At 45.7% G+C, this 24727-nt stretch overlaps 1 protein-coding gene across 2 annotated transcripts in view; it reads right to left on the bottom strand.

The window, feature by feature from the left end:
• APOOL (apolipoprotein O like) overlaps window positions 1-24727 on the bottom strand; it is a 246955-nt gene that overhangs the window by 76438 nt on the left and 145790 nt on the right. For both annotated transcript variants that reach the window (XM_078688480.1, XM_078688481.1), the window contains exon 5: window positions 11629-11727. In XM_078688480.1, the coding sequence (XP_078544606.1) occupies window positions 11629-11727 (99 nt within the window). The remainder of the gene's footprint in view (window positions 1-11628; window positions 11728-24727) is intronic.

Here is a 24727-nt window from a genome sequence, read left to right on the forward strand (position 1 = left end):
TTTCCTTCCCAGTGTAAGAATTGGCTTTTGTAGTCTGGTCTGCCCTGTTCCCATGATGCACTGGGCCAGGGACAGACTAATTTGCATACAGCCAGGTTCTGAAACTGGGATGGTTCAATGAGCTAAAAAACGGTGTTGGATGTAGCCCTGATCTCTTGACTGGGTGAGAGTGCTCTGCCTAATTCAGAGACTCTGTCCATCACCACCCCTTGTTGTAAATAATTGTGTCCACCCTAAGCGTGGAAGGGTATACTCAGATGTGAGTCCCTTGCTCATTGCACCATCAGGATTCAAGCAAGCCGGGCCGAAGACGCCTGAAATGGCAGAAACCGGTCCCCGGAAGCTTGTTTCCTTCCCAGTGTAAGAATTGGCTTTTGTAGTCTGGTCTGCCCTGTTCCCATGATGCACTGGGCCAGGGACAGACTAATTTGCATACAGCCAGGTTCTGAAACTGGGATGGTTCAATGAGCTAAAAAACGGTGTTGGATCTAGCCCTGATCTCTTGACTGGGTGAGAGTGCTCTGCTTAATTCAGAGACTCTGTCCATCACCACCCCTTGTTGTAAATAATTGTGTCCACCCTAAGCGTGGAAGGGTATACTCAGATGTGAGTCCCTTGCTCATTGCACCATCAGGATTCAAGCAAGCCGGGCCGAAGACGCCTGAAATGGCAGAAACCGGTCCCCGGAAGCTTGTTTCCTTCCCAGTGTAAGAATTGGCTTTTGTAGTCTGGTCTGCCCTGTTCCCATGATGCACTGGGCCAGGGACAGACTAATTTGCATACAGCCAGGTTCTGAAACTGGGATGGTTCAATGAGCTAAAAAACTGTGTTGGATCTAGCCCTGATCTCTTGACTGGGTGAGAGTGCTCTGCTTAATTCAGAGACTCTGTCCATCACCACCCCTTGTTGTAAATACTACCTGCTAAAACACTGCTTTCAATGGTGTCTGTAGCACACTGCTAAAGCTATCTGTAGCAAGACTTCAAAAAACATTACCGCGTTGTAGTGTGTCTCATATTACTTTATCTGGTGTCTGTTTTTGTTTCCAATCCCTTTAAAACATTTCTCAAACACCTGACTAGGGCATGTAATACAGTATTGGTGCACAGTACCGGAATGCATGTGCACAACAGTGTGCCAAAACCAGTTCCATGTACCTCTAAAAAAACAAAAAACTGCAAAACAGATGCATGTGATCACCACCCTGACTCTGGATCTGAGTAGCAATACATACCCTTCCTACAGGGTGCATCCCAGGTTGAAGCTCACCATTTGAAGGCCATGTTTAGTTCGCAATTTGATTTTGACTTCCGTAGCACCTCAAATGTTTTTAAAAATATATATTTTTTATTGAGTTTCCATCCATACAATAGCTCAATACAGCAGTTACATATTGTATATGTTTGTTAGTTCCTGATACACAGACTAAAACAACAGTATAATTCCATCTGTTAAGGACCTGATCACAACCGATTTTTTGTGCTACCCACTTCATAACGTGTTGGGATACGGAAATACAGTTCCGAAGAACAACTCTCATTAATTCAACTATAAAAAGCATATCCCTCAACCCGGGGCACATTGGGAAACACCTCACCACGCCGTTTGTCAAAGAATTGTAAGTACCACCCTGCGGGCTTTCAGTAAATTTACAGACCAGGATCGTTCTCTGGTTGTGATCCCTCTTCTGACCTATCTCCGACCAACTGCATTCTCTCAGTAGAGTGTGAAAGGGAGCTCTCTCCGTTAGGGACTTCTGAGATCACAACCTGCCATGTCCTTGCGTCATCCTTGAATTTGTCATCCCTACGGACTCGCCTCATGCGGATTAGTTCAGCTATGGCCCATTCTTTAAATCCTTAGCCCAGTCGTCCATCGTGGGGGGGGGGGGGGGGGGGGGAGAGGGGCAGCGAGTTAAGGCAGTGTTAAGACATTTAATTGTTCATGGTATAAAAGCGGCAATGCTGTTATGTACCAGACACAGAGGCTTTTGTTCTTCAAATGATATAGATTTTCAAATGCTGGAACAGAAAAAAAAATCCAGAGTACACAATGTCTGTCGCTCCCACCAAGAAAAGGAATCTACTTGCCAGGAGTAAATATCTGATCGGTTCTAGGATGGGAATGGGTCTTTAACAAAATTGTGAATTCACACAAATGATGTCTAAGGGTGTGAACAAACTTTCAGAGTACTCTGACCCTGGAATGCCCACTCCAGCCTGTGCCATATTCAAACGCTAGCTTGCTGGCTAAGTGGACCAATTCATTCACTGCAGTGATCTGTGTTTAATTTCCAGGCCTCAATTGCAAATCCAAAGATGCACTAAGCCTTCCATCCGCCTGAGGCGATTAAAGAGAGCACCAATAAGTTGGCTAACAATAAACATCTAGTGTCTGAAATTTTAACAGAAGACTACATGAGGGTGAACATGGGTTCTTCTAATACGGCTGTTGTGTTATTTACTCACTCAGTTAATTACATGAGCGTTTTCAGAGAACTTCAAAAGTTGTTCATACTCGTACAAAAGGCTATTGGCGAGTTAAATTCAAAAAGATTTGTGAGTAGGACTCTATATTTAAGAGAGTGAGCTCCATCCCAAACTGAATTGGTAATACTGCTCGCCTGACTATTATTACTTTCAACTAAATATTATATTTCACAAAAAGTAACAATCAAGTTAAATAGTAAACATTTTTTGCATTTTTATGAACTCTTTCACCTTTTAATTTGATTCAAAATGAGGTGTAAAACATATAAATCCCTTTTCAAGTTGCCATTCAAAATGAGTAATTTCCATGCTAAAAATTGTGCTAGGAATTAGAGCTTAATAATGGAAATATTACTTTTTCTCTTTGTGAAAAATCGAATAGAAAAATAGGGATATGTGTTAAGAAATCAATGTGATATGATACATTGATAGTCACTATAGTTTTTAGGTGTACGCTTGCAAACATTTAGTTGTCACAGATTTAGAGCCAATAAATTAAGGTAAACAAATGAGATAAAAAGAGAGACCATTTTTTTTCATAATGGTAGTTTGTGTATTGCAATTATTACAGTGTAATACATAACTAAACAGCCTGAGTTTTCAATACAAAAAATTGAGAGTATCACCACGATAAAAAAACATTTATGAATGTGCTGGATTTACTGTTTTTTGTGTTACTTTTTTTTAATTGTGTTTGAAAGCAGTAGAAGTTACGGATTCAATATACTGTACTGTAAATATATCGATATTTCAAATATAACAAATCCTAGGCAACTTGAGGGTCCTGAAAATTGTCAGGTACATCAACACAAATTGAATCAATATGACAGTGTACTGCACAAATAACGGCAAATAAGTTTTAAAAATATATTGTTCATTTTAAACTTATTTTTGCCTGACCTAGGAACTCGCCACTAGTCTTCAGGGGTCCCCTCTTTTTCTATTTTCTGTAAATATATCTACCCATCTATATATGTGTATAGATATATATATATATATATATTATTTTTTAGGCTCAGATTTCACTCGTACAAAATAAGTGAAATTTAGCAGTTCTAGTTACCTGACCTAACTATAACTTACGCCCCCACAATGCACTGCTTATGATCTCACATATTACATCCCTCATGACATTGTCAGTGACATCACGGATCACATCTCAAATGACATCATTCAAAGAACCACTCACACACCCACCCACTAACACCCCATACAACCTTTCACACACCCACATTACCACTCACAAACCCATACGAGTACTCATACAACCACTCATTAATCCATAGAGCCACTCATGTCCCCACTCACTCAACAATGCAGTCACTCACACATACAGGAATACAGGCACTTCCACACCCACTAATACACCCAAACAGCCACTCACACACTGTGTTGTCACCCATATAGGTACTCAAACACAATTTATCATTTTAATTTTGTACTGTTTGTTTGTTATGCACTTTTATGGTTTACACAACCAAATAAAGTACTTTCACCTGGCTTCTCACACACCTACTCACTCACCCATACAGTCACTCACACAGCCACTCACTCATAGTTACTCACACACCCACTCACTTCCTCTAACAGATCCTAACACATGTAGTCACTCACCTCATGGGCTGGACCTTTTCCCATTTGAACCCAGGACTATTTGGCTAGCCTCCTGTTAAGCTGCAAGGACTTAAAAGCTGCAAGAAACCCAACCCACCTTCCTGAAGAGCCCGACTGGCAGTTCAAATTGCTCTTGTCCTGGATCCGGATAGTGGCGATCACTGGAATGTGTCCTGACCCCCAAGTGGTGCCTCCAAGGTCCTGGGGCCCTTTGATAAGGGTTGGCGTGCACTGCACCTGCCTAACTCTGAAAGCTGGCACTTGGAAACTTTAAGAATTTTTGCCAAAAGCACCACAGGTTACCACCAGATCGCCGTCATACTGCCAGCTGGAGTAAACTTGATGGTTTGCCCCGCTGAAAGGACCCTAACTTACAAAAAAGTCCAACCGTAGAAACTTCACTGGACAAAGGTGCCAAAAGTATCCGGTCGGGAGGGACATTCCTTGGGCATGAATTTCGAATTTCTCCTGCCCAAGGCTTTTCCTCATGGGTATTTGTAAAACTCTCAGGTATAAAGTTGATGTAGTTAAACACTTGGAAAGTTTTGAGCAGTTCTGTAAAATGGCACCAAAGGTATTCAAGCATTTCCTATAGTATTGTGATGTAACCATGACAACAGAGTCTGCTGAACGGACGCTTTGCTGGGACTTTGCTGCCTTTCCTACCTCTACTCCTCGCGGTACCCGCTCCGCGGGTCCCGCATCGTGAGGGGTGCCAGATCGTTGCTGGGGGTCACTGCTGAAAGACTTGAGGGAGAATTCTGTGTGAGGCGGGGCTGCGAGCGAGCGCGGGTGCTGGGACTCTGATTCCCAGGAGCACCCGCCAGCCCGGATAGCGATCACCTGGGCCGCTCTCCCCGACCCCTCCCCCCCACCCTTGAGCCTTTTAAAACTGGTGTTGCCGGACTGCCCAGCGGGACGCTCTGCTGAACGGACGCTTTGCTGGGACTTTGCTGCCTTTCCTACCTCTACTCCTCGCGGTGAGATCGTTGCTGGGGGTCACTGCTGAAAGACTTGAGGGAGAAGTCTGTGTGAGGCGGGGCTGCGAGCGAGCGCGGGTGCTGGGACTCTGATTCCCAGGAGCACCTGCCAGCCCGGATAGCGATCACCTGGGCCGCTCTCCCCGACCCCTCCCCCTCCTAGTCCGTAGTTACTATATTTGGCGGCCTGTTCTCCCGCGGCGCGGGAGTGCGCCGGGAGAAGCCCGGGACAAGGGCGGGACCGTATGTGGCCGTCAGGGGCCGGAGTTGGCCGGGATGGGCCTACCCTCTTTGGTCGTGTATTCGACCCCTGCTCCTATTTACTGTTAAAGTCCCCTGTCGAACTTAATCCATCACTTATTATTATGCTGTCCCCGGCAAAGGAGAGTACCCCATTGAAGCCGGGAGGAGTTAAAAGCAGGACCCTAGAGAACTATTTCTCCCGGGCGGTGGGGGAGGGGGACAAAGAGTGCAACCTGTCCCGGTTAAGGGCAGAACGGAGACGCTCAATAGATAACCTGAAAAATACCCCCCTTGGAGACCAATCTACCATGCCCAGGGAGGAGTTGTCCCTAATAGATGATGTCCCACTCCTGCTGAGGGATTGTACGAATACTACACTAGCTGCAGCCATGAGTATAGCCCCAGCTACCAGCCCAAGCCCCACTAGGGTGACCATTGATTTAGTCTCCCAACCCCCCTCAGCCCCTAAGGCTAGGAAAGCTCAACCCAAGCCAGTCACCGCGCAAGGAGCACTTGGGCCCCCTCCTAATAAACGTAGGAGGAAATCGAAGGGAGCCCAGGGAAGGAGCAAACCCAAAGTCTCTCATTTGGATTTTGGGAAGTCTTCAAAACCCCCCGTACTAGCAGCGAAATTACCGGCTGAATTACACCCCAAACCTATTGCCCAGGAGGATCTAGCTCCCGCCCCGATAAAAGATACAGGAATTAATATCGCTAATGTCCCCCTCTCTGTTGTCCCGCTTGGAAACCTGGAATTCTTGCTAAGGTCTCTATTACTACCGATTAGCGAGAGTATAAAAAAGATTGAGATCAGACTAACCATTCTGGAGACCACACTAGATAGTCTGAAAATTCCGGCTGGTCATCAGGGAAGGCATCTAGAATCTACTCCCATCACATTAGCCCCTCAACAGCCTGCAAATAGTGCAGCAAACACAGTCCCTCCACAAGTCGCAAATGCGGCGGTCTCGCAACATTTATTAAGGACCAAGCCTGCACCAACTAAGTCCCTTAACTCTAACACGCCCATTCCTCCTTCAGGCCCTGTTCATCCGGCACAGCCGGTAGATAGTACCACACTGATCCCTCTAATGAAGCTTCCCCCGAGACCACGTAGGCCTAACCTACCCCCTGAGACTAATGATTTCACTGTAGTCATGGCGGGTGTTCTCCCACTCGAAGTAGGTGAAACTGAGGACTTTTGTGCCCTGAAAAGTAGGGTAATTAAGTGGTTAAACATAAATAGACCCCTCCCGATGCACCTTAATAATGAAATCATAATGGTAAGAAGGGTGCCATGGGTGGGGAGAACACATAAATCCATTATAGGGGACGGCATATTGGTGAGTTTTAGGGACACAGAAACGGTGTCCTATATATGCCAAGGGAAAAATAGATCCAGGGAATCCACCATCCAAACCCTTCGTGTGTCTTTCTTTTTTCCCATTACTCCAGTCCCACTGCAGCCGCCACAAATTCATAACAACTGGGAGAGGGTTGGCAGGAGGGGGAGACACCAGGATTTTAACCCTAGGCCATTATTTGGCCGACCAGAACCACCCTTTCATACCTATAACCGGTTTAATTGCTTGAACGATCTAGAGGGGGTAGATTGACAAACGGATAATGCCCCCCAGGGTTATATGGAAAAGGGTGTTTTGACAGAGGTGTCGGTGGAACAAAGCTCTCAGGTTCAGCTAATTCCACGGAGTGGTGTTGGGAAATCCGTGTATGTTCAACCTAAGGCTATAGCCATAGAATGTATAGGAGGGGGGCATGGGCTGGCCACGCAAGGGTCAATACAGGAGATACCATCAAGGCCACAGGGGGGTTCAGAACGGAGGGGGGAGGGAGCGAGACTGATCTCCTGGAACGTAGCAGGCATAGCGGGCAAATTTAACAATAAGGAATGGGTTGATTTCATTAGAAAATTTCATGTCATATGTGTACAGGAGACATGGGCCCTGGTGAACAATTATCATCTACAGAGGTACAAGTGTTTTTTTGTTCCCGCCCGAAAATCAAGATCAGGGAGAGCAATGGGCGGGTTGTCCATTTACGTAGATTTAGACCTCCCTGGCACCTGGTCTTCCCCAGACTGGAATTCATATGGGATCCAGGTAGTTCGGTTCCTCGGAAAGGGGCTAAGATTCTCTGTTTTTAACATCTATAACACTGAGATAGCAAACAATCATAACCCGCTACTAGCTGAGCTAGACCATAGGCTGGGACAAGAAACAACATTCCAAAATAAGGGGCAGTCTCATGGGCTGCTTTTAATGGGAGACTTTAACTGCCATCTCTGTCCGGCACTGGTCAAGGTAAACTCAGATTGGTCACAATGCCCAATGGAGAAGGGGCCGCATTTTTCTCATACGCCTACTGGGTCGGCTCTCAGTTTGCTTCGGCTTAAGTATGACCTAGAGCACACCATTAATATGATAGACCCTCAGTCGGATGGCACACTTCCACCAACTTTTAAGGGCAGGGGTTGCTCATCTATTATAGATTATATTCTGGCTTCGAGATCCCTGATAAATAAAATAATCAGTGTAGGGATAGAATGGAGCAGCTTCAGCGACCACAACCCTCTTGTTTTGGTGCTCTCGTATAGGGTGGGTGCTGGAACCAGAGTCCATCGCACAATTGAGGAGAGGGTCATAGACCAAGGCAGGAGACTGAAATGGTCCAAAATAGACGGGGTAAAGTTTTATAAAACTTTGGGTGACAAGGGCCTACTGGCCATTAACGACTGTCTAGACCTAGAAGTCCAGGGATCAAGGTTACTGGAAGCATTTGACCAGATCACTAACCTGATCGATGGACTACTTAAGACCAGTGCGCCCAGACGTAACCTGGTCAATCCCCGGTGGTTTGATAAAGATTGCTCTAAGGCACTGAGGGAGTTGAAATGCTGCCTTAAGCTAAAACCAAGGGACCCTCAAAAAATCAAGGTGTGCAGAGAAAAATATAAAAAAGAGACCAAAAGGAGGAAACTTGCCCTGCAGGCAGAAGCATGGGCAGATTTAAGAGAGGCAGGGGAAAGAAAGGATCTTGCGGGTTTTTGGAGAATCATCAATAAACCGACCTTTCAAGAAAATGATTCCCCGGACATAGGGGCTAACATCCTTCCGGAGCAGTGGGTTACACACTTCAGGGGTTTATATAACCATGAGTCCAGTATCCCTGTAGAGTCACCGGTAACCCCAAGTCAGGTTTCCCCGGTAGTATTCACTCTTAAGGTGATTACTGCAGGGATGGAGGGTCTGACTAAAAATAAAGCCCCGGGTCCGGATGGGATTCCCCCTGACCTGTTCCTTAGCAACATAGAACTATGGGCCCCTCTGATGACCAGGGTCATAAATACTGCTACCTCTTGTGGCCTGCCACCATCTTGGTCAAAAGCGATTATTGTGCCAATTTTTAAAAAGGGCAATAGGGACGACCCCAAGTGCTATCGGCCTATTTCCCTGATTGACATATCGGCCAAACTTTTGGGTAGGGCAATCCTTAACAGACTGTCCGAGTGGACCGAAGAAAATAACACCTTCTCGGACACTCAATACGGGTTCAGGACAGGGAGGTCCACTAGTGACCAATGCCTGAACCTTTACATGCTGACTGCCAAATATACTCTGGCCAGTGATGAACCCATTTATATGGGATTCATGGATTTGGCAGCAGCATTTGACCACGTCAATAGAGGAAAGCTGTGGGACATGATGTCAAGCATGGGGATTGAGAGTGGTTTAATTACCATATTAAGGGAATTGCATAGCGACACCACGGCCAAGGTTCGATTTAATAGGGAGGGAGGACTGTCTGACTCTTTTCCATGTAAGAGCGGAGTCAGACAAGGTTGCATTCTTGCCCCTTTTCTGTTTTCCCTTTATATTAACAACTTGGAGCAGTTTCTTTTGGGTTTAAAGGCAGATTCCCCTAGGGTCGGCCGCGGCATATTCCTGTTCTGCTCTATGCAGATGACGCGGTCTTGCTTGCACGTACACCCCGAAGCTTACAAATCCTGATAGATGGGTTCGTTAAGTTCATGAGTACCCTGGATCTATCTGTTAACCTGGGTAAATCTTATGTGCTCCTGGCCGGCAAAAAACCTTCCTCTAAATTTACTTATACAATAGGCACCCATATTTTAGAGGAGGTCAAAACGTTCGCTTATCTTGGAGTAACCTTTGACGGCGCTCTACAGTTTAACTCCTTGGTGGCGGAACGTTGTAGCAAAATGATTGCCTCTAATGGGGCAATAGCTGGATATGGCAGGAGGCTAGGTAGATGGAGCCTGGAACAGGTGATGAACTTGTATTGCTCCGTATCATGCTCCAAAGTAATCCATGGGGCAGAAGTATGGGGCTTTGTGAATACCACTAGAATCCAACAGGAAGAAAACAAATATTTGAAATCTATCCTGAGGGCACCACCCAGTACCGCTGGAATCATAGCTCATAGGGAGCTAGGGAGGCCATACTTGGATGACCTGTTAAAACTTAGGCCAATTGTGGCCTGGCTAAAAATATGGGTTAACCCAGATGCGCATCTAAGCAGAGAAATTTTATTGGACTGCTTACATAGGACTAATTGTATGCGCATCCCCTGGCTTAAATATGTGAAAAACACCCTTGAGGTTTTAGGTTTTGGAAACCTCTTCACGAACCCTACAACAATTTCAGCCCGGCACAAGAAACAAGTAGGGGAAATTTTCCTAGAGCGGAAAATCCAATGCAGAGCTGAGGCTGAAGGAGTTAAAAAGACTGTGAGGGCTCATAATCTGGTGAAGAGTGTGGAGGGTATGGAGCCTTATCTGTACCTTGTGCATAATGCACAGGATAGATTTCTTATGTGCCGTTTTAGACTGAATTTACTTCCTTTTATGTTGGCTTCCCCAGCAGGTTTCACCACGTCAATTGAGCAGAAGGGACCCTGCGGCTGCGACAACAGGTCTCCGCAGGATTCCCTTCATTTTGTTTTGCTCTGTCCCTATTATTCGATGCCCAGGCGCAGATTTCTTGTAAATATTTAAAAAAAAGCCCAACAGGAACATGCCAGGGATGCATTAGTCTTTTTGCAAAAAGCCTCTGATCCCCTAACCTTGTGTTGTATTATGAATTTTATTAAGGTTGCGGTCCGATTAAGGATGACTAGGGGTTAGGAATGAAAGATTTTGGATTTTCTATTTTAAATCTATGGACCTGTATGTCGGTATTTCTATTTGTACTAACTTTGTATAAGGATCTTGATTAATGTTTAATGACCTTTTACCTATGTATATATATATGTGCTTTTATGGTGTTTTTTAATCACCGAATAAAGATTCTTAATGAAATGAATGAATGAGTAGGTATCAGAACTCTAATGAACTGATATCGATATAGAACCTAACAGTGCAGTTCACATGTCCAATGGTGTTAATGGAATAAATGGGGCATAACAAATGCCAAAAATTCCCTCAGTGGAACAGTGATCTCACTAATGCAACTACACAAAAACAGTACTTGTTTGCAGTACCGGGAACTTCAGGAGTTGCACCAAGAAAGTTCATGTGACATCTGATAATTAAGTGACGGCAATATCGTCCACAGCAGTCCTCTTTAAATAGTCATTTGGAAAAACTCCCTGCATATTACACTTTTAGGACTGACCAAGCATCAGTCATTTTGACATATAAAACTCACCGCACTTATGGCATGTAAAAGCATCCCTTCTAACGTGGATAGATCGTCAAAACATGAATAGTAGTCACGATATGTTGGAAATACCTCGAAAGCAAACGAATCTATGCAATTTACATGTACACTTGTCCACAATAAACACACAATGAAAATCTTGCTCCGCTACACTGTTGAGGAGAAAACGTCAACAAAAACAATTGGGAAAATATTTTCGCTGTGGCAAAAAAATGAGAAAATATGCAATGCACACTCCAATAAAAGTAATGAAACTGTCCTTTATGCTTACAATCTGCTGGGATGCGCCTGGGGGAACAGGAACATGTAGGGAAATCACAGACCTGTGTAGATTTTGATAAGCACTCCAGAGGACTTTTATGAATTTCAAAAAAAGTCCAAATCAATTTATTTCAAATACGTAAATTTATGTTAATACATTTTTTAGATACTTTTTGTGATTCTGATCATGTCAGGAAAACATATACATGAAACCTCTGAAAATTATTAACTCTTGCCTTACAAAATGACTGTCTGGATATAACTTAATGTTTGAAGAAAACATAAAATATCTCAAACTCCTCAATATCAATAGAAATACTTATCATAGTTTTTTATACTTGCCTTTTCTTGCTAAAACAAGGCCAGCTAAGCCTGAAACTGTGATAACGCCTATTTTTGGAAGAAATTCAGGAGGAGGATTCTTCAGGTAAATATAACTATCTGAAAAACAGAAAAAGAACAGATTTGTATAACCTGGGAACTGAAAGAAATTAAGGCAAACCCCTTCCTTCCCGTTTGTTATATGAATATTATGCTAGAGTCCGGTACATGGTGCATGTTCATCCACCTCTACCATGCAGTCTTTCCAACAAAAACATTTTCTGCCGCGAATAGGGAGTGATTTAAAATTACCCAACACGATTTCTCCAGTGTTTAAAAGTTTAACTGCCTGATTCATCAAGCTTAATTGCGCTCGCAAAGGGCCAGATTCTGAGAATCTGGCCCTTTGAGAGTGCAATATTTGCATTTGGGATTCATCATCCCAAATGCAAAATTCGCTATTAAAGAATTCGCATATTTGCGAGGAATTGCATTTAAGGAATCTCTATTTGAGATTCCTTAAATGCAATTCATGAACCATTTTAAAATTGCGAATTCGTAATTTTGGGGCGCTATTTACCGCGAGGTCAAACCTCGTGGTAAATAGCGAAAACTTAGAAAAATGCATGTAAATGCATTTTTCTAAGTTGCATGTTACACACACACATGTCCTTTGGACATGTGTGTGCGCAACACCAATGTAGATTACATTTCAGGGGTGCTACAGGGTGTCCTTTGGACACCCCTGGCACCCTTGAAATCGCTATCTTATTTGCGATTAGCTAATTGCTAATCGCAAATAAGGAATAACTCCCCATGCATTCCTATGGGCCTCTAGGCCCATAGGAATGCATGGGGAGTTATTCCTTATTTGCGATTAGCAATTTGCTAATCGCAAATAAGGAACATGTAGGAATCGCAATATTTTTTTGCAATTCCTACATGAATCCCGTTTTGCAAGTCCTTAATAGCGATTCCTTATAAATCGCTATTAGGGGCTCGCAAAACGGGAGAATGATGAATCAGGCTATATATCTTTGAAAGGACTATTTGCTATTCCAAATATGCGATTCTAATATTATTGATTCATTTCTTTCCATTTGTAAGTAGAGCTGCATCAAGCTCTGCTTTTTTAAGACTAATCATACTGTGTCCCTATACACGAGATAGGTTGGCTAAAATGTGAAAACGTTTCTCCAGGAAGATTACCTCTTCATAGGTGGGAAACCTACTGTTTTTCTTGTATTTACAAAGAACCTCAGTAGAACTGATGGATATCAACAACAGTCAGCATTTCAGGGGTACTCTGGTACACAAAATGTACACATAGGGAATATGTGCCATACATTTCTTCTGCATGGATAAATCATGTTAAAAAGTCAATCTCCAGTTTATTTTTGTTTTTTTCCCTCTACGGAGTAAATAGCTTTCCTTGTGGAGAAACCTTTAATTTAACACTGCCTGGTAATATAGTGATGTCAACTCCGTTTTTACGCCCAGGGAAGGTGCATTCCACTGACAGAGGCGAATCTCTATGTGTTTCTACAGTGGTAATCAACCTGCAAGGAGTATATGAATACCCAGAAACCAACACAATTGTGGGTGTAAAACATACTCCTCCTGGAACCCTCACTCTAGGATGTCTATATTTTCTATGTTGATGCACTTTGTGAAAGATACAAATCATATATTTCGATTCTTAGAATGAAGATAAGCAAGTTGCCTTCATAGACGCTAAGTAGCACTTGTGCGTATAAACACATTTGTATATCAGGCTAAGATACTTAGTAAAGTACTTTCTCACATTTGATGGGGTTTGATTACATTAATGAAAACGGAAGGTTTTGATTACAACTTCAGAAAACAAAAAATTATAAAGAGAGCAGAATACATCTTTAATTGCTACAGCGCTTTATACAACGTAATATGGCAGCTTATTTTGGAACACTTAGAAATTAATAAACCAAGCTTGTGACGCTGATTTCTGGATTGGAGAATGAGAAAGAGAAGAGCTTGAACGGATAAACTTACTCAAGTAAGAGAAGAATGAATGCGATAAAGCAATTTCCAAGGGAAACGATGCGAGGTCCACATGAATTTCTGGTAGCTTTTTATAATGTTAGGACTGTCGGCTTGTTATTCTGCAACAGGAAGGCTGAAGGGATGCGTAACAATGGCTTATAATTCGGTACTGTCTTAAATAGGGCAATTATTCCCTGGAATATGTCACTCGTCACCTAGAGGAAGCGCAGAAATGTCATTGATGTTGTGTGCCACAGGAGGGATAATCGCATGCCATAGTTATAGAAACTTGATCAGGCAGGTCTTTGATGACATCCGTGCAGTGCTAAATTTCAACTTTGGATTAAAAAACAGAAGAAACTCTGGTGATCCTCCTAGTCATGGAGGCTGACAAATTGTTCCATTACAAGTATCTGTGCTTCCAACAGAAACTAATGCAGTACGTTTCCAATTTTTTATGTGTGTGCTGACTAGCTGCATGGTGACTTACTGCCAGAATAGAACTTTTCCTGGCTATTGTGAAGGAACGTTTCAGTTCTATTAAGGACGCAGAAGCAAGGATTATGCTCATCTCTCATTACTCAGAAGCCTTAACAATAACAATGCAATAAAAAACTACAAACCCCATGAGTCTTTGCAGTAAATGTCAACACAACATTGATAGAGTGTGCCCCATATAAACGCCATCCAGGAATAGTACTTCTCTTTCTTCGTGCAAAAAATCCTGATCCAGGCATTTCTTTCAGAATTCTTGCTTAGGATCTGCTTCGAGGAAAAACTAATATGAAGCATAGTTCTTCCGATATAATAAACATAAATCCAAGTATGTCAACAGACAAAAAAGGCATTTAGTAATCCTGTCAAACCATCACTAGATAATCATTGCCACCAATTGTTCAGCAGTAACATGGCAATACTATTTGTAATTATACTCATCCAGAACGCCGGAATCTCCGTCTGATAAAGGGAGGGTGATATGATAAATAAGTCAGAGGGATAATCCTTGCCTCCGCTTCCTTAATAGAATGGAAAATTTCCTTCACAATAGCTAGGAAATGTTATATTCTATGTCAGGACCGGAGGCTCAGATTAACCTGATTGGTTAACAACCAATGAAGCCATGCCTGTAATGGGTTTAAAGTAAAAGGTCTTTAATGTAGAATCCGAAGGCCAATCTGCTACTCGGAGGATATCTACTAAATGGCCCGCCAGAGAGAAGGCCTTCGAAGCCATAGTTCCCCTTGTGGAGTCAGTCCCCCAAAGGATGATGTGTCCACACCAGCTTCCTTTAACATCCATCTCACCCAGCGGGCGATAGTAGATCCTGAGACCGGTTGAAAGTTGTGAGAGATACAAGCAATTGATCCATCCCCTGAGGACGATACTCTTCAATCATGGCCTCATATGCGCTCAGACAGCGCACTACACTCAATTTGGGATGGCCAGGGAAAGCCATATAGTGAATTAACCTGGTGGTGAGTCTTGAACCGGAGAAGGATACCTCATTCAGGGTTAACATCCGTACTGTGATATCCAATGCCCGAACATTGGACACCCTCTTACAGTAAATGAGGCATAACAGAATTGCCAACTTACCTATTAGTACCTTACGAGATTGATATTGGTTATCCTGCCAAGACCGAATCATTTGTAGCATTACTTTAATGTTCCCACAGGGAGGAGTATTTCGGTACAGGTGGAAAACACAAACGAATACCTCTCAAAAGGCGACAAACTAGAGGATGTCCCACCTTAGGAATGTCATGGAGAGGCACATGTCCCACTGATATAACTGACCTACAGGCATTAATAGTGCGATATGCCAACCCTTGGCCAACTAACTCAGACAAGAAGTTAACAACATGCCCTACATCTCTCCCCACAGGATCAAGATCCCTTTGCAGACACCAGCAGGACCATTTGAGCCACGCTGAGCTAAATCTCTTGACCGTATTGTCAGCCTGCGCTCTTCTGATGAAAGGTAACCTCTGTCAAAAGGCCTGGGACTTCCCAGTGACCCCTGTAATCCTCCAGGCCATCAACCAGAGAGATACGTCATGAACCAGTTGGTGCAAGTAGCCATGGGGTTCCATCAACAGATGATGAGTCTGGGGAAGTAGGATTGGAAAATCTATGGAAAGTTCCAGAAGAACTGAATACCATACTTCCAAAGCGGCATCGCTAGGTTCACCTCTACCTTCTGTCGTCTGACTAACGCTGTGAGTCTAGCAATCATCAAGAACGGAGGGAACACATAACCCTGAATTTGACACCATTCCTGGACGAAGGCATCCTTGGCTTCTGCCATCAGATTCGGGAACCAACTGAAGAAGGGCGGTAGCTGATAACCGATTCTTGACGCAAAGACGTTGACTTGGCATGGAACCCACCGATCCATGATCTTCTGAAACAACAAGGGATCTAGCTCCCACGCACTGTAATACCTCAGGTGTCTCGACTGCCAGTCTGCCGCTTGATTGAATTTCCCCCTTAGATGCTCTGCTGTCACAGACAACTTGATCTCCAGGCAACGATTTCAGAAATCTCGAGCCAAATCTGCCAGAACCTTGGACCGAGTGCCCCCCAAGCGATTGTTATACCGCTCTGCTGACACGTTATCTATCTTCAAGAGAATGGAGCAGGACACTTTGTTGGCCGCTAACCTGTGCACCACGAAGGATCCTGTGAGGAGTTATGGACACTTGTTGTGGATAGCCTCCTTATGTCCTGACCACTGTGCCCCATTCCTGCCAACTAGCGTCTGATGTGGAATCCCATCACTGTTTTTTTCACCCAAACATCCCTTGTTACTGCCACCCAGTTGTACCTGAACCACTGCAGCCTGCCACCCACCCTGTGTAGGGAAGAAGGGATACTTGCTTACTGGTGGTGCCACCTGGTACATTGCTGGCTCTATGGAAGGCTCCTTTAAATCCCCTACCTCTGTCGTGGACTTGGGAGGGGTTTAACCCTTCAAACTTCTGGTCTTGCAACTGGATGTATTGGTGAGTTTGGAGTTCATTGGAGTTGGAAGGATTGGCCCGCCAGAGGAGTGCTCCCCACCTTTAACGGCCCCTCTAAACACCTGTTGGTTAAACACATTCGCGATGGATAGTTGCACTTTATCCAGAGATGAGACTGTATTCACAAGGAGTGAGAACTCCTTAATGAAGGCTTCCTGGAAGCGGCCCCCATTCGCCACCTGCCCAGCTTCCGTGGTGGCCAACTCACCAAGTCTGGGTTAAATTATGATGAATAGTGAGCAACAATGCTCACTATTCAAGGCGCAGTTAGTGTTGCCTAGGAAGCACAGGGCCCATTGGACCCAGCCTGAAAGGATAGTGGGGTCAATCATGTGGTCGGAATCTTAGCCTTCTTCGGCCATATCGCAGACTTTAGTAAGTGGGCCTAGGATGTCCAGTACTTTGTCCTGGCAGGCCCACCAGGAACTATCAAGGCCCTTCTTAGAGTCCTTGATGAACTTGGTACTGAACATCACTATTTTGGGACAATCTCAGGGATGCATGCCACCTTACTGGCCACAAACCTCCTGGTTTATGGACTTAGGGGAGCTAAAGATGAAGAGACTGCCCCCTCAAGGGATGCATCTATGGCATCCACAAATTCTTCGTAGATTAGAAGGAGCATCTGCTCCTACTCTATGGATTGCAATCATCAACAAATGCACCTGCCATGGATGATCAGGTGATTAGGTACGAGTAACTGGAGAATAATGGTTAGAAACACAATAATACCTGCACAGGCAATAATTTGCTGGAGCCAAAGCTTGTTGGCTAGGCACTGTTCAAGTTGCGTGGACTCGCCTTTCTAAGGATAACAAGGCTGCACTGTGATAAACACTCCGTGGGTAAAACTGCTTATCTGGAGCAGAAAAAAACAGCAAATGCCGGGACAGTCAAGGGGATAAACTCAGTAACACATGCATGCACTGAGGAATGTCTTCCTTTAACGGACGAAAGGGAAGACCGTGCCTCTGTGTGCAGAGGAATAGAGGAATTTGAGGGGTGTGGCAGGGAGAGTTTGACCTTTCCAACAGCAAGCTGCGCCCTCTTCTGACCGTCCCGAACACAGTGACAGGAATGTGCAGAATGCTGGTTGAAGCTTAGCGGGTTTGTTCATATGTAATGCACCCCCTAGATGACCCAACCTGAGTTAATATACCAAGCTGAACCGCCGTTTCATAGCAGAGAGGTTAATGCATCAGAAGCAGTGGCGTAACGAAACTTGAGGGGACCCCCCCTGCAAAGTACACATTGGGAGGGAGGGGTGGGGGAAGGTGAGCAGACCAAGAGACCAAATAGAGTGTGAAAAAGGCCGCTTTATTGAAACAGGTGCACATTTACACAACATAACCTCGGCAAATGCCTAACAATCTAAACCCTTACCAAATGATTGTATTGTTTTCCAACCCCCAAAACACCCGCCCCTCACCCCTCGACAAACCCGCCCCCACCCGTACATACCCCATCACATATTAAAACCATACAACAGCCCCATTAAAACATTATAACTTCAACAGGCCCCAAAACCCTATCTCAAAACCCCAATTACAGCCCAAGCCAGTCCAGATCCCCCAGCCTATGCCTCCAAAACCGAATTCCACCTGCCCAACTTACCCCGACAAAATCCAAATTCAAAACTATCAACTCCCATCCTGCCCAAAACTGGCAAATCAAATTAATCCGCACCGCACCTGTTCCAAGCGACAATGAAATAACAATATAAGAAAACCCCATGGCCACCTGTTACAACCAGCTGCGCCCAATTAAAGAAACAGAATAAATTGGCCAAAAGGGAGGAGACAAAAAAGGGGGTAAAAAATCCCCACAGGGAGGGAGGGAGGGACAAAAGCTAACTGACAAAAACACCCGGTCACCTAAGCCTAAAATGGTGGCCGGGGGGAGGAGCTCAAGCCACTTATAGGTTGGGCTCCAAATAATACTAAAAGAAGCCCAAAATAGCCCAAAAGAGCAGACTGCTCCAAAATGGCCCCCACCCACCCCTCCCAAACAGCCCGGGGGGGGACCTCCCGAGGTCGGCTGCCCCCCCCCAGCCCCCCTTGGGAGGGAGGGGTGGGGGAAGGTGAGCAGACCAAGAGACCAAATAGAGTCTGAAAAAGGCCGCTTTATTGAAACAGGTGCACATTTACACAACATAACCTCGGCAAATGCCTAACAATCTAAACCCTTACCAAATGATTGTATTGTTTTCCAACCCCCAAAACACCCGCCCCCGCCCCTCACCCCTCGACAAACCCGCCCCCACCCGTACATACCCCATCACATATTAAAACCATACAACAGCCCCATTAAAACATAACTTCAACAGGCCCCAAAACCATATCTCAAAACCCCAATTACAGCCCAAGCCAGTCCAGATCCCCCAGCCTATGCCTCCAAAACCGAATTCCACCTGCCCAACTTCCCCCGACAAAATCCAAATTCAAAACTATCAACTCCCATCCTGCCCAAAACTGGCAAATCAAATTAATCCGTCACCCAGAAAGCAGTGGGGGAATAAACACAGGACCCCACCTTTCTGCCCCCCAACAAAGAATGGGAAATGGGGAGGAGGGGGTTGCAGACAAAGCAGAAAACCAGGCTGAAGGAAGAAAAAACCACTAACCTAAGAAACTTTGAACTTTCAAACAGCGTGATAGCACGTCCCTCAGTTCCAAGAGATATAAATCCATCCCCATTTGCGACAGATGGACCCCATCACTTTTAAAAAATTCAACAGCATCATAACGTATGTCACTATGCACAACCCGACCAAAACCCAAATCTCGACAAAACCTAGATACTTCAAGATTAACCTTCCTGCGAGACTTGTCAATGGCCTTAGGTTTAACCGCATTCCTCCAAAGCCTCCTAGGAATCAATTCTGTCCAAAGGAAGTGACACCCAGCCCATTGCTGATGCAACAAAGAAAGGTCTTTTTTCATGGCTCTAAGAAGTACAACACCTTTGACCGCACACAAATCATTTTCCCCAAGATGTATAACCAAAACATCCCGACAAAACTCACCTACTAACCAAGAATCAAGAGCTGGTATCAACTCTTTCCATAACATACCCCCCTACCCTTCCAAACAACATTAAATAAACGGTCATTGAAACCAAGCATAGTGCCAAAATAACTCAAACGAGCTTGAAGTTGAGCTCTTTTAATGAAGGAGTGCCCCACAATCCAAATAGTCAAGAAGTCAGAACGAGGACCAGCCACGGAACCTGAAAGAAAAAGAAGTATCAGCTAGGCAAAACAGAAGAAGACGCAGGCGCTCCCCCAACCTCCCGTCTGATATAGCGCTGAAAGCAATTTGAAGTCCAGCGCCCCAGACGCATGATGTCCTCCCTCGACCAACCCCTATTAAACGCCTCTGTTGCAGCACCTATTCTAAAAGAATGCGTACCATATAGTGACTCATCAAGGCCAAGCTGACGCAGCGCTTTTCGCAACACCATGCACAATTGATAAGTAGTAACCAGAGACCCATCCAGGTGCTGAAAAACATTATGCTCCAAAACCCCACCCGAAAACTCCCACCAGCGACGCGCCCAACGCAAAGGGCAAGTCTCCAAGGGGACAACAGCCTCCAACCAAATGCCTCTGCCTTTGTTCCTCTGATCCGTCTTTGAATGAGAAAGCCATATATGAACTCCTCTAACTGACAAATGAACATCCCCCCACGAAACACCCTTAGTAAACTTGTTGCCCAGCAACTCCGACACCCTAAAAGCTCCAAAAAACATCCAAACCATCAAAGTGGCAAAAAGACAAGCTTCCGAACTATTCCTGCAAACCACCGGCAAAACTGCCACTATACTTGCCAACTTCTGCCACGACAAAGGGGACCTCACCGCCTGAACACCTCCCCGCTCCCGAGCCCACCCTTCCAACATTCTCCTACCCAACTCCCCAGCAGACGGCGAGTAACCCCAAAGCAATTTACCCATAAAGGAAACGCCCGCTAACTTCCCAGCAATAGTAACCCTAGATAAACCCCTATCCATTAAACCCAAAATAAACTGAACCACATCCTCGGACCTCTGCCAATGCAGTTCTCTCTGACTAGCTCCAGAAGACAAAAACTCTTTCCATGCTAACTCATAAGCTGTTCTAGTAGAAGGAGCCAAAGAACCTACCACCAGTTGAAAGACCCTGTGTTGCCTACCGTCCACAGGTGCTCCGGCATGGGAGTCGGTGTCTCGTCTGCCTCCAAAGCAAGCCCACGGAATCTCTCCCACTGTGAACGAGACAAAGCATCCGCAATGTCATTGTCCACACCAGGAATGTGCAGGGCCCTAAAGCAAATGTCAAACTTAAGGCAACCCAACACAAAGACCCTGAGCAATTTCAAGACTTGCACGTCCCTGGCAGATTGTCTATTGATTACCTGCACCACAGCCAGATTATCAATCCTGAAAAGAACCTTTTTGTGAGCCAAATCATGGCCCCACAAAGTAACTGCCACAACAACTGGAAACAGTTCCAAAAAGGCAATGCTCCTGCCTCCATACTCCCAACTCTCAGGCCACTGTTGCGCACACCACTTTCCTTGCCAGTACAAACCAAAACCATCGCTGCCAGCCGCATCAGAAAAAATTTGAACATCCCAATTCCAATCAACCTCCCTGCATAAAGGAACACCATTGAAGGAAGGCAAAAAGGTGACCCACATACGCAAATCCTCCTTGACTCCCGCTGACAGTCGAACCCGGTGATGCGGCAAGAAATGACCAGACAGAGCCCTGCCCAGTCGCCTACAGAAAGTTCTGCCCGCCCTGACCACCCTACAAGCAAAATTAAGGTGACCCAGCAAAACTTGAACCTCCCGCACCAGGACCTTTTCTTTAGGTAACATCATTTCCACTAATTCCAACATTTTCATTTTCTTGTCAAGTGGTAAACGAGCTTGCATGGACTGAGAGTCAATTTCTATTCCCAAAAAAGACATGGTCGCGCAAGGACCCATGGTCTTCTCCGGAGCCAATGGCACACCCAAATGAACCATAAGTTTTTGAAACGTAACCAAAGCCTTCTGGCAGTCTGAAGAATCAGCAGCACCCACAAAAAAGAAATCATCTAAATAGTGTGTGACCAAAGTGTGACCAGATTTTTGCGTGAAAAACCATTGCAAAAACGTACTGAAGGTTTCAAACAATGCACACGACATTGAGCAGCCCATTGGCAATGCCTTGTCCACGTACCACCTCCCAAGGAAATGGATACCCAGAAGATTCCAATCTTCAGGATGGACTGGAAGCAGTCGAAATGCAGATTTAATATCGCATTTTGCCATTAAAGAAGAAGGGCCCGCTGCCACTACCAATGACATGGCCACATCAACAGAAGAATAGGAAACAGAAGCAGCTTCATCGTCAATAAAATCATTTACGGACCCTCCCTCTGGCCATGACAAATGTTGGATGAGCCGAAACTGCACTGGTTCTTTTTTGGGGACCACACCAATGGGTGAAATTATTAAATTCTCCAAAGGCCAATCATCAAACGGACCTGCCATCCTACCCTCACACACTTCTTTATTTAATTTCTCTTGGACCACAGCCTTATGCTCACCTGCCGATTTAAGATTCTTAGACCAACGCCTCACACGAGGCCCTTCATAACCTAGATGAAAACCGTCTCTAAAACCTGACAACAAAAACTCTCGCAACTCAGCAGACCCATAACCATGCAAAGCGTCAGCCAAATGAAGTACATTAACCGGTGTATGAGCCTTTGGGCCCAACCCCTGCCGAGGATTTCCCTCCCCTAGAAGCTTGAGATGGCTGTGGTGTGGCGTGGATTCCCGTACCCTGCTGTGACCACTGTTGCCCACCCGCCGGCCTAGGTCCCCAGCATCTTGACAACGGGTGGTTTTTCCTCCCACACTGGGAACATTCATGTCGGAACTTACAAAACTCTCTATTGCATGTCCCTTTATTAAAATCCCAGCAGGTCCCGAAACTAGACTGTGTTGATGAAATGGCCCCCACCCCTCCCCGGGTGGGTCGCGGCTGAAAGGGGCGATAAACTACAGGTAAACCACTAGCTGTAAAAATTGTTTTTCCACTGGCCGAAGCCCCCATAGTATGTTGCCAAAGATCCGTGTCCAATTCCCCCCATTTTGCCTCAGGATCCCAGGCCATGCGCGCCCTAAACTCCTCATCATATTGTGCCCATGCAAAGTCATTCCTCGTGATTTGCGCTTTCCTAATCACATCCATGTATTTAAAAAGTGAGACGCAGCGCTCGGGGAACTTCTCACAGTAAACGCTGGCATAAATCAAAAAGGCTGCTGTCCAATTTTCAATGTTCAACGGGACTTTAGGGCGCTTAGCTAATTCGTATTCCTCTTCTTTGGAACCCTCTTTAGCACGGACCTCCCTATGTAGTAACTTTAAAAGCTCAACATACTCACCATTCCATATCCTCTCCTTAGTGCTCAACATTAAATGAGCCCCCAACGGCTTAGTGACGCCCATATAGGGCAATTTTTTAATTTTCAGCTCCTTACTATGTAAGGCCTTTCCCGTTTCCAACCCAACTGTAGAAGTCCAGCTGTCCACCTTGGCACCCACAGCAGTATCAACCCCATCAGTACCTACACTCTGGTCCTTCACATAGCGACCCTTGTGTAACTTACCCTCAGTCCCCCCAGATACTAAATCCTCCCCAATTCCCACAGAAACCATTTTTGGCTGCGCCCGAGGCTCCACATTCTCACCTGGACGTAACAAAGGAGGCTGACTCGGCTCCGCTCTCCATGCCACATGTGAAACGTCATCCGCCCTCCGAGGAGCCCTCACTGAGGGGCCGAGCTCTCGTGGTCTGGACAACGCCGCTCGAGCGTGCACCACCGATGCCTGTGAAGAACTAAGAGATACATGAAACTGCCCCCCCCCAGACACTGTGTCACGTACTTCCCCCTCCTCTGGGCTATCCTCATCATAGTCCAGAATTAACGATTCATCCAACTGAGGAGGGGCAGGCAACACCACATCCTTACGGACCTGCTCCAGGGTATGCGAACGATCACGGGCCTTACCAACCCTTAACTGTGAGCGAGGCGGGGAAGCCGACTGAACTCGCCGGTACACACCACCACTATTACCTCTCACAAGACCTTTCTCCACTGGCAAAAATTGAAGACCCTGCGGAACAAGAGAAGTCGCGCCGAACCTGCTCCTGGAAACTGCGCTGTACTCCCTCGATGGGGCCAGCGAGGTCGCGCCTGACCTACTTACGCTGCCTGTGCTGACTTCCCTCGTTGGGGCCACCGAGGTCGCACTGAACCTGCTTTTGCTGGCCACGATGGGCTCCCTCGTTGGTACGGGACGTGCCGCGCAAGGCTCCACCCTCACTTCACCATGGCGCAAATGGGCTGCCTTCCGCCCTACCAAGTCCGCTGCTCCAGACCGCTCCCTATCCTGAAAAGAAAAAGGCCGGACTGATGTGCCGGGACCCTTACTACATAAATAACCAGCACCAGAAAACTCACCTACTGTTGCCCTACCAACACCTTGACCACCTACCTGCAAATCAACCGAACAAACAGGATCCCTCCTTGTAACAACAGTGCCCAACTGAGGGGGTGGTGGGGGGAGGGCCCACAAACCTCCTCATCACTACTCCAGTCCAACATTGCCTGAACAATAGCAGACGCAGGACCCTGTACCTGAGAACCCTGCCCCACACCCTCCTGACACACCACTGCCAAATCACCTGACACCCTATTTCGACCACCCACCTGTAAACCCGGAAAATTCACCACACCAGACCTTGAAACCGCATCCCCATAACTTCCACCTTTCTGAAACTTTTTGGCGTCACTCAAACCTTCAGCCCAAGAAGGAAAAATATCCAGACCCCCCCAAGACCGAACCCTAACCCCCCGGTGAGCCCCAAGCAAATGCCCCACCACAGGAGAAGACCCCCCCACTCCCTTGTCCACTGCCCCAGAAAAAGCAGTAACCTGAAAAGAGCCCAAAGCCTCATCCCCGAGACCTGATTGCAAAAGGGAAGACCCCTCATGACCCCCCACCTGTGCCCACTCACCCTCACCCACAGAACC

This window comes from Lissotriton helveticus, chromosome 4_1 (assembly GCF_964261635.1).
Source record: "Lissotriton helveticus chromosome 4_1, aLisHel1.1, whole genome shotgun sequence".
NCBI lineage: Eukaryota > Metazoa > Chordata > Amphibia > Caudata > Salamandridae > Lissotriton > Lissotriton helveticus.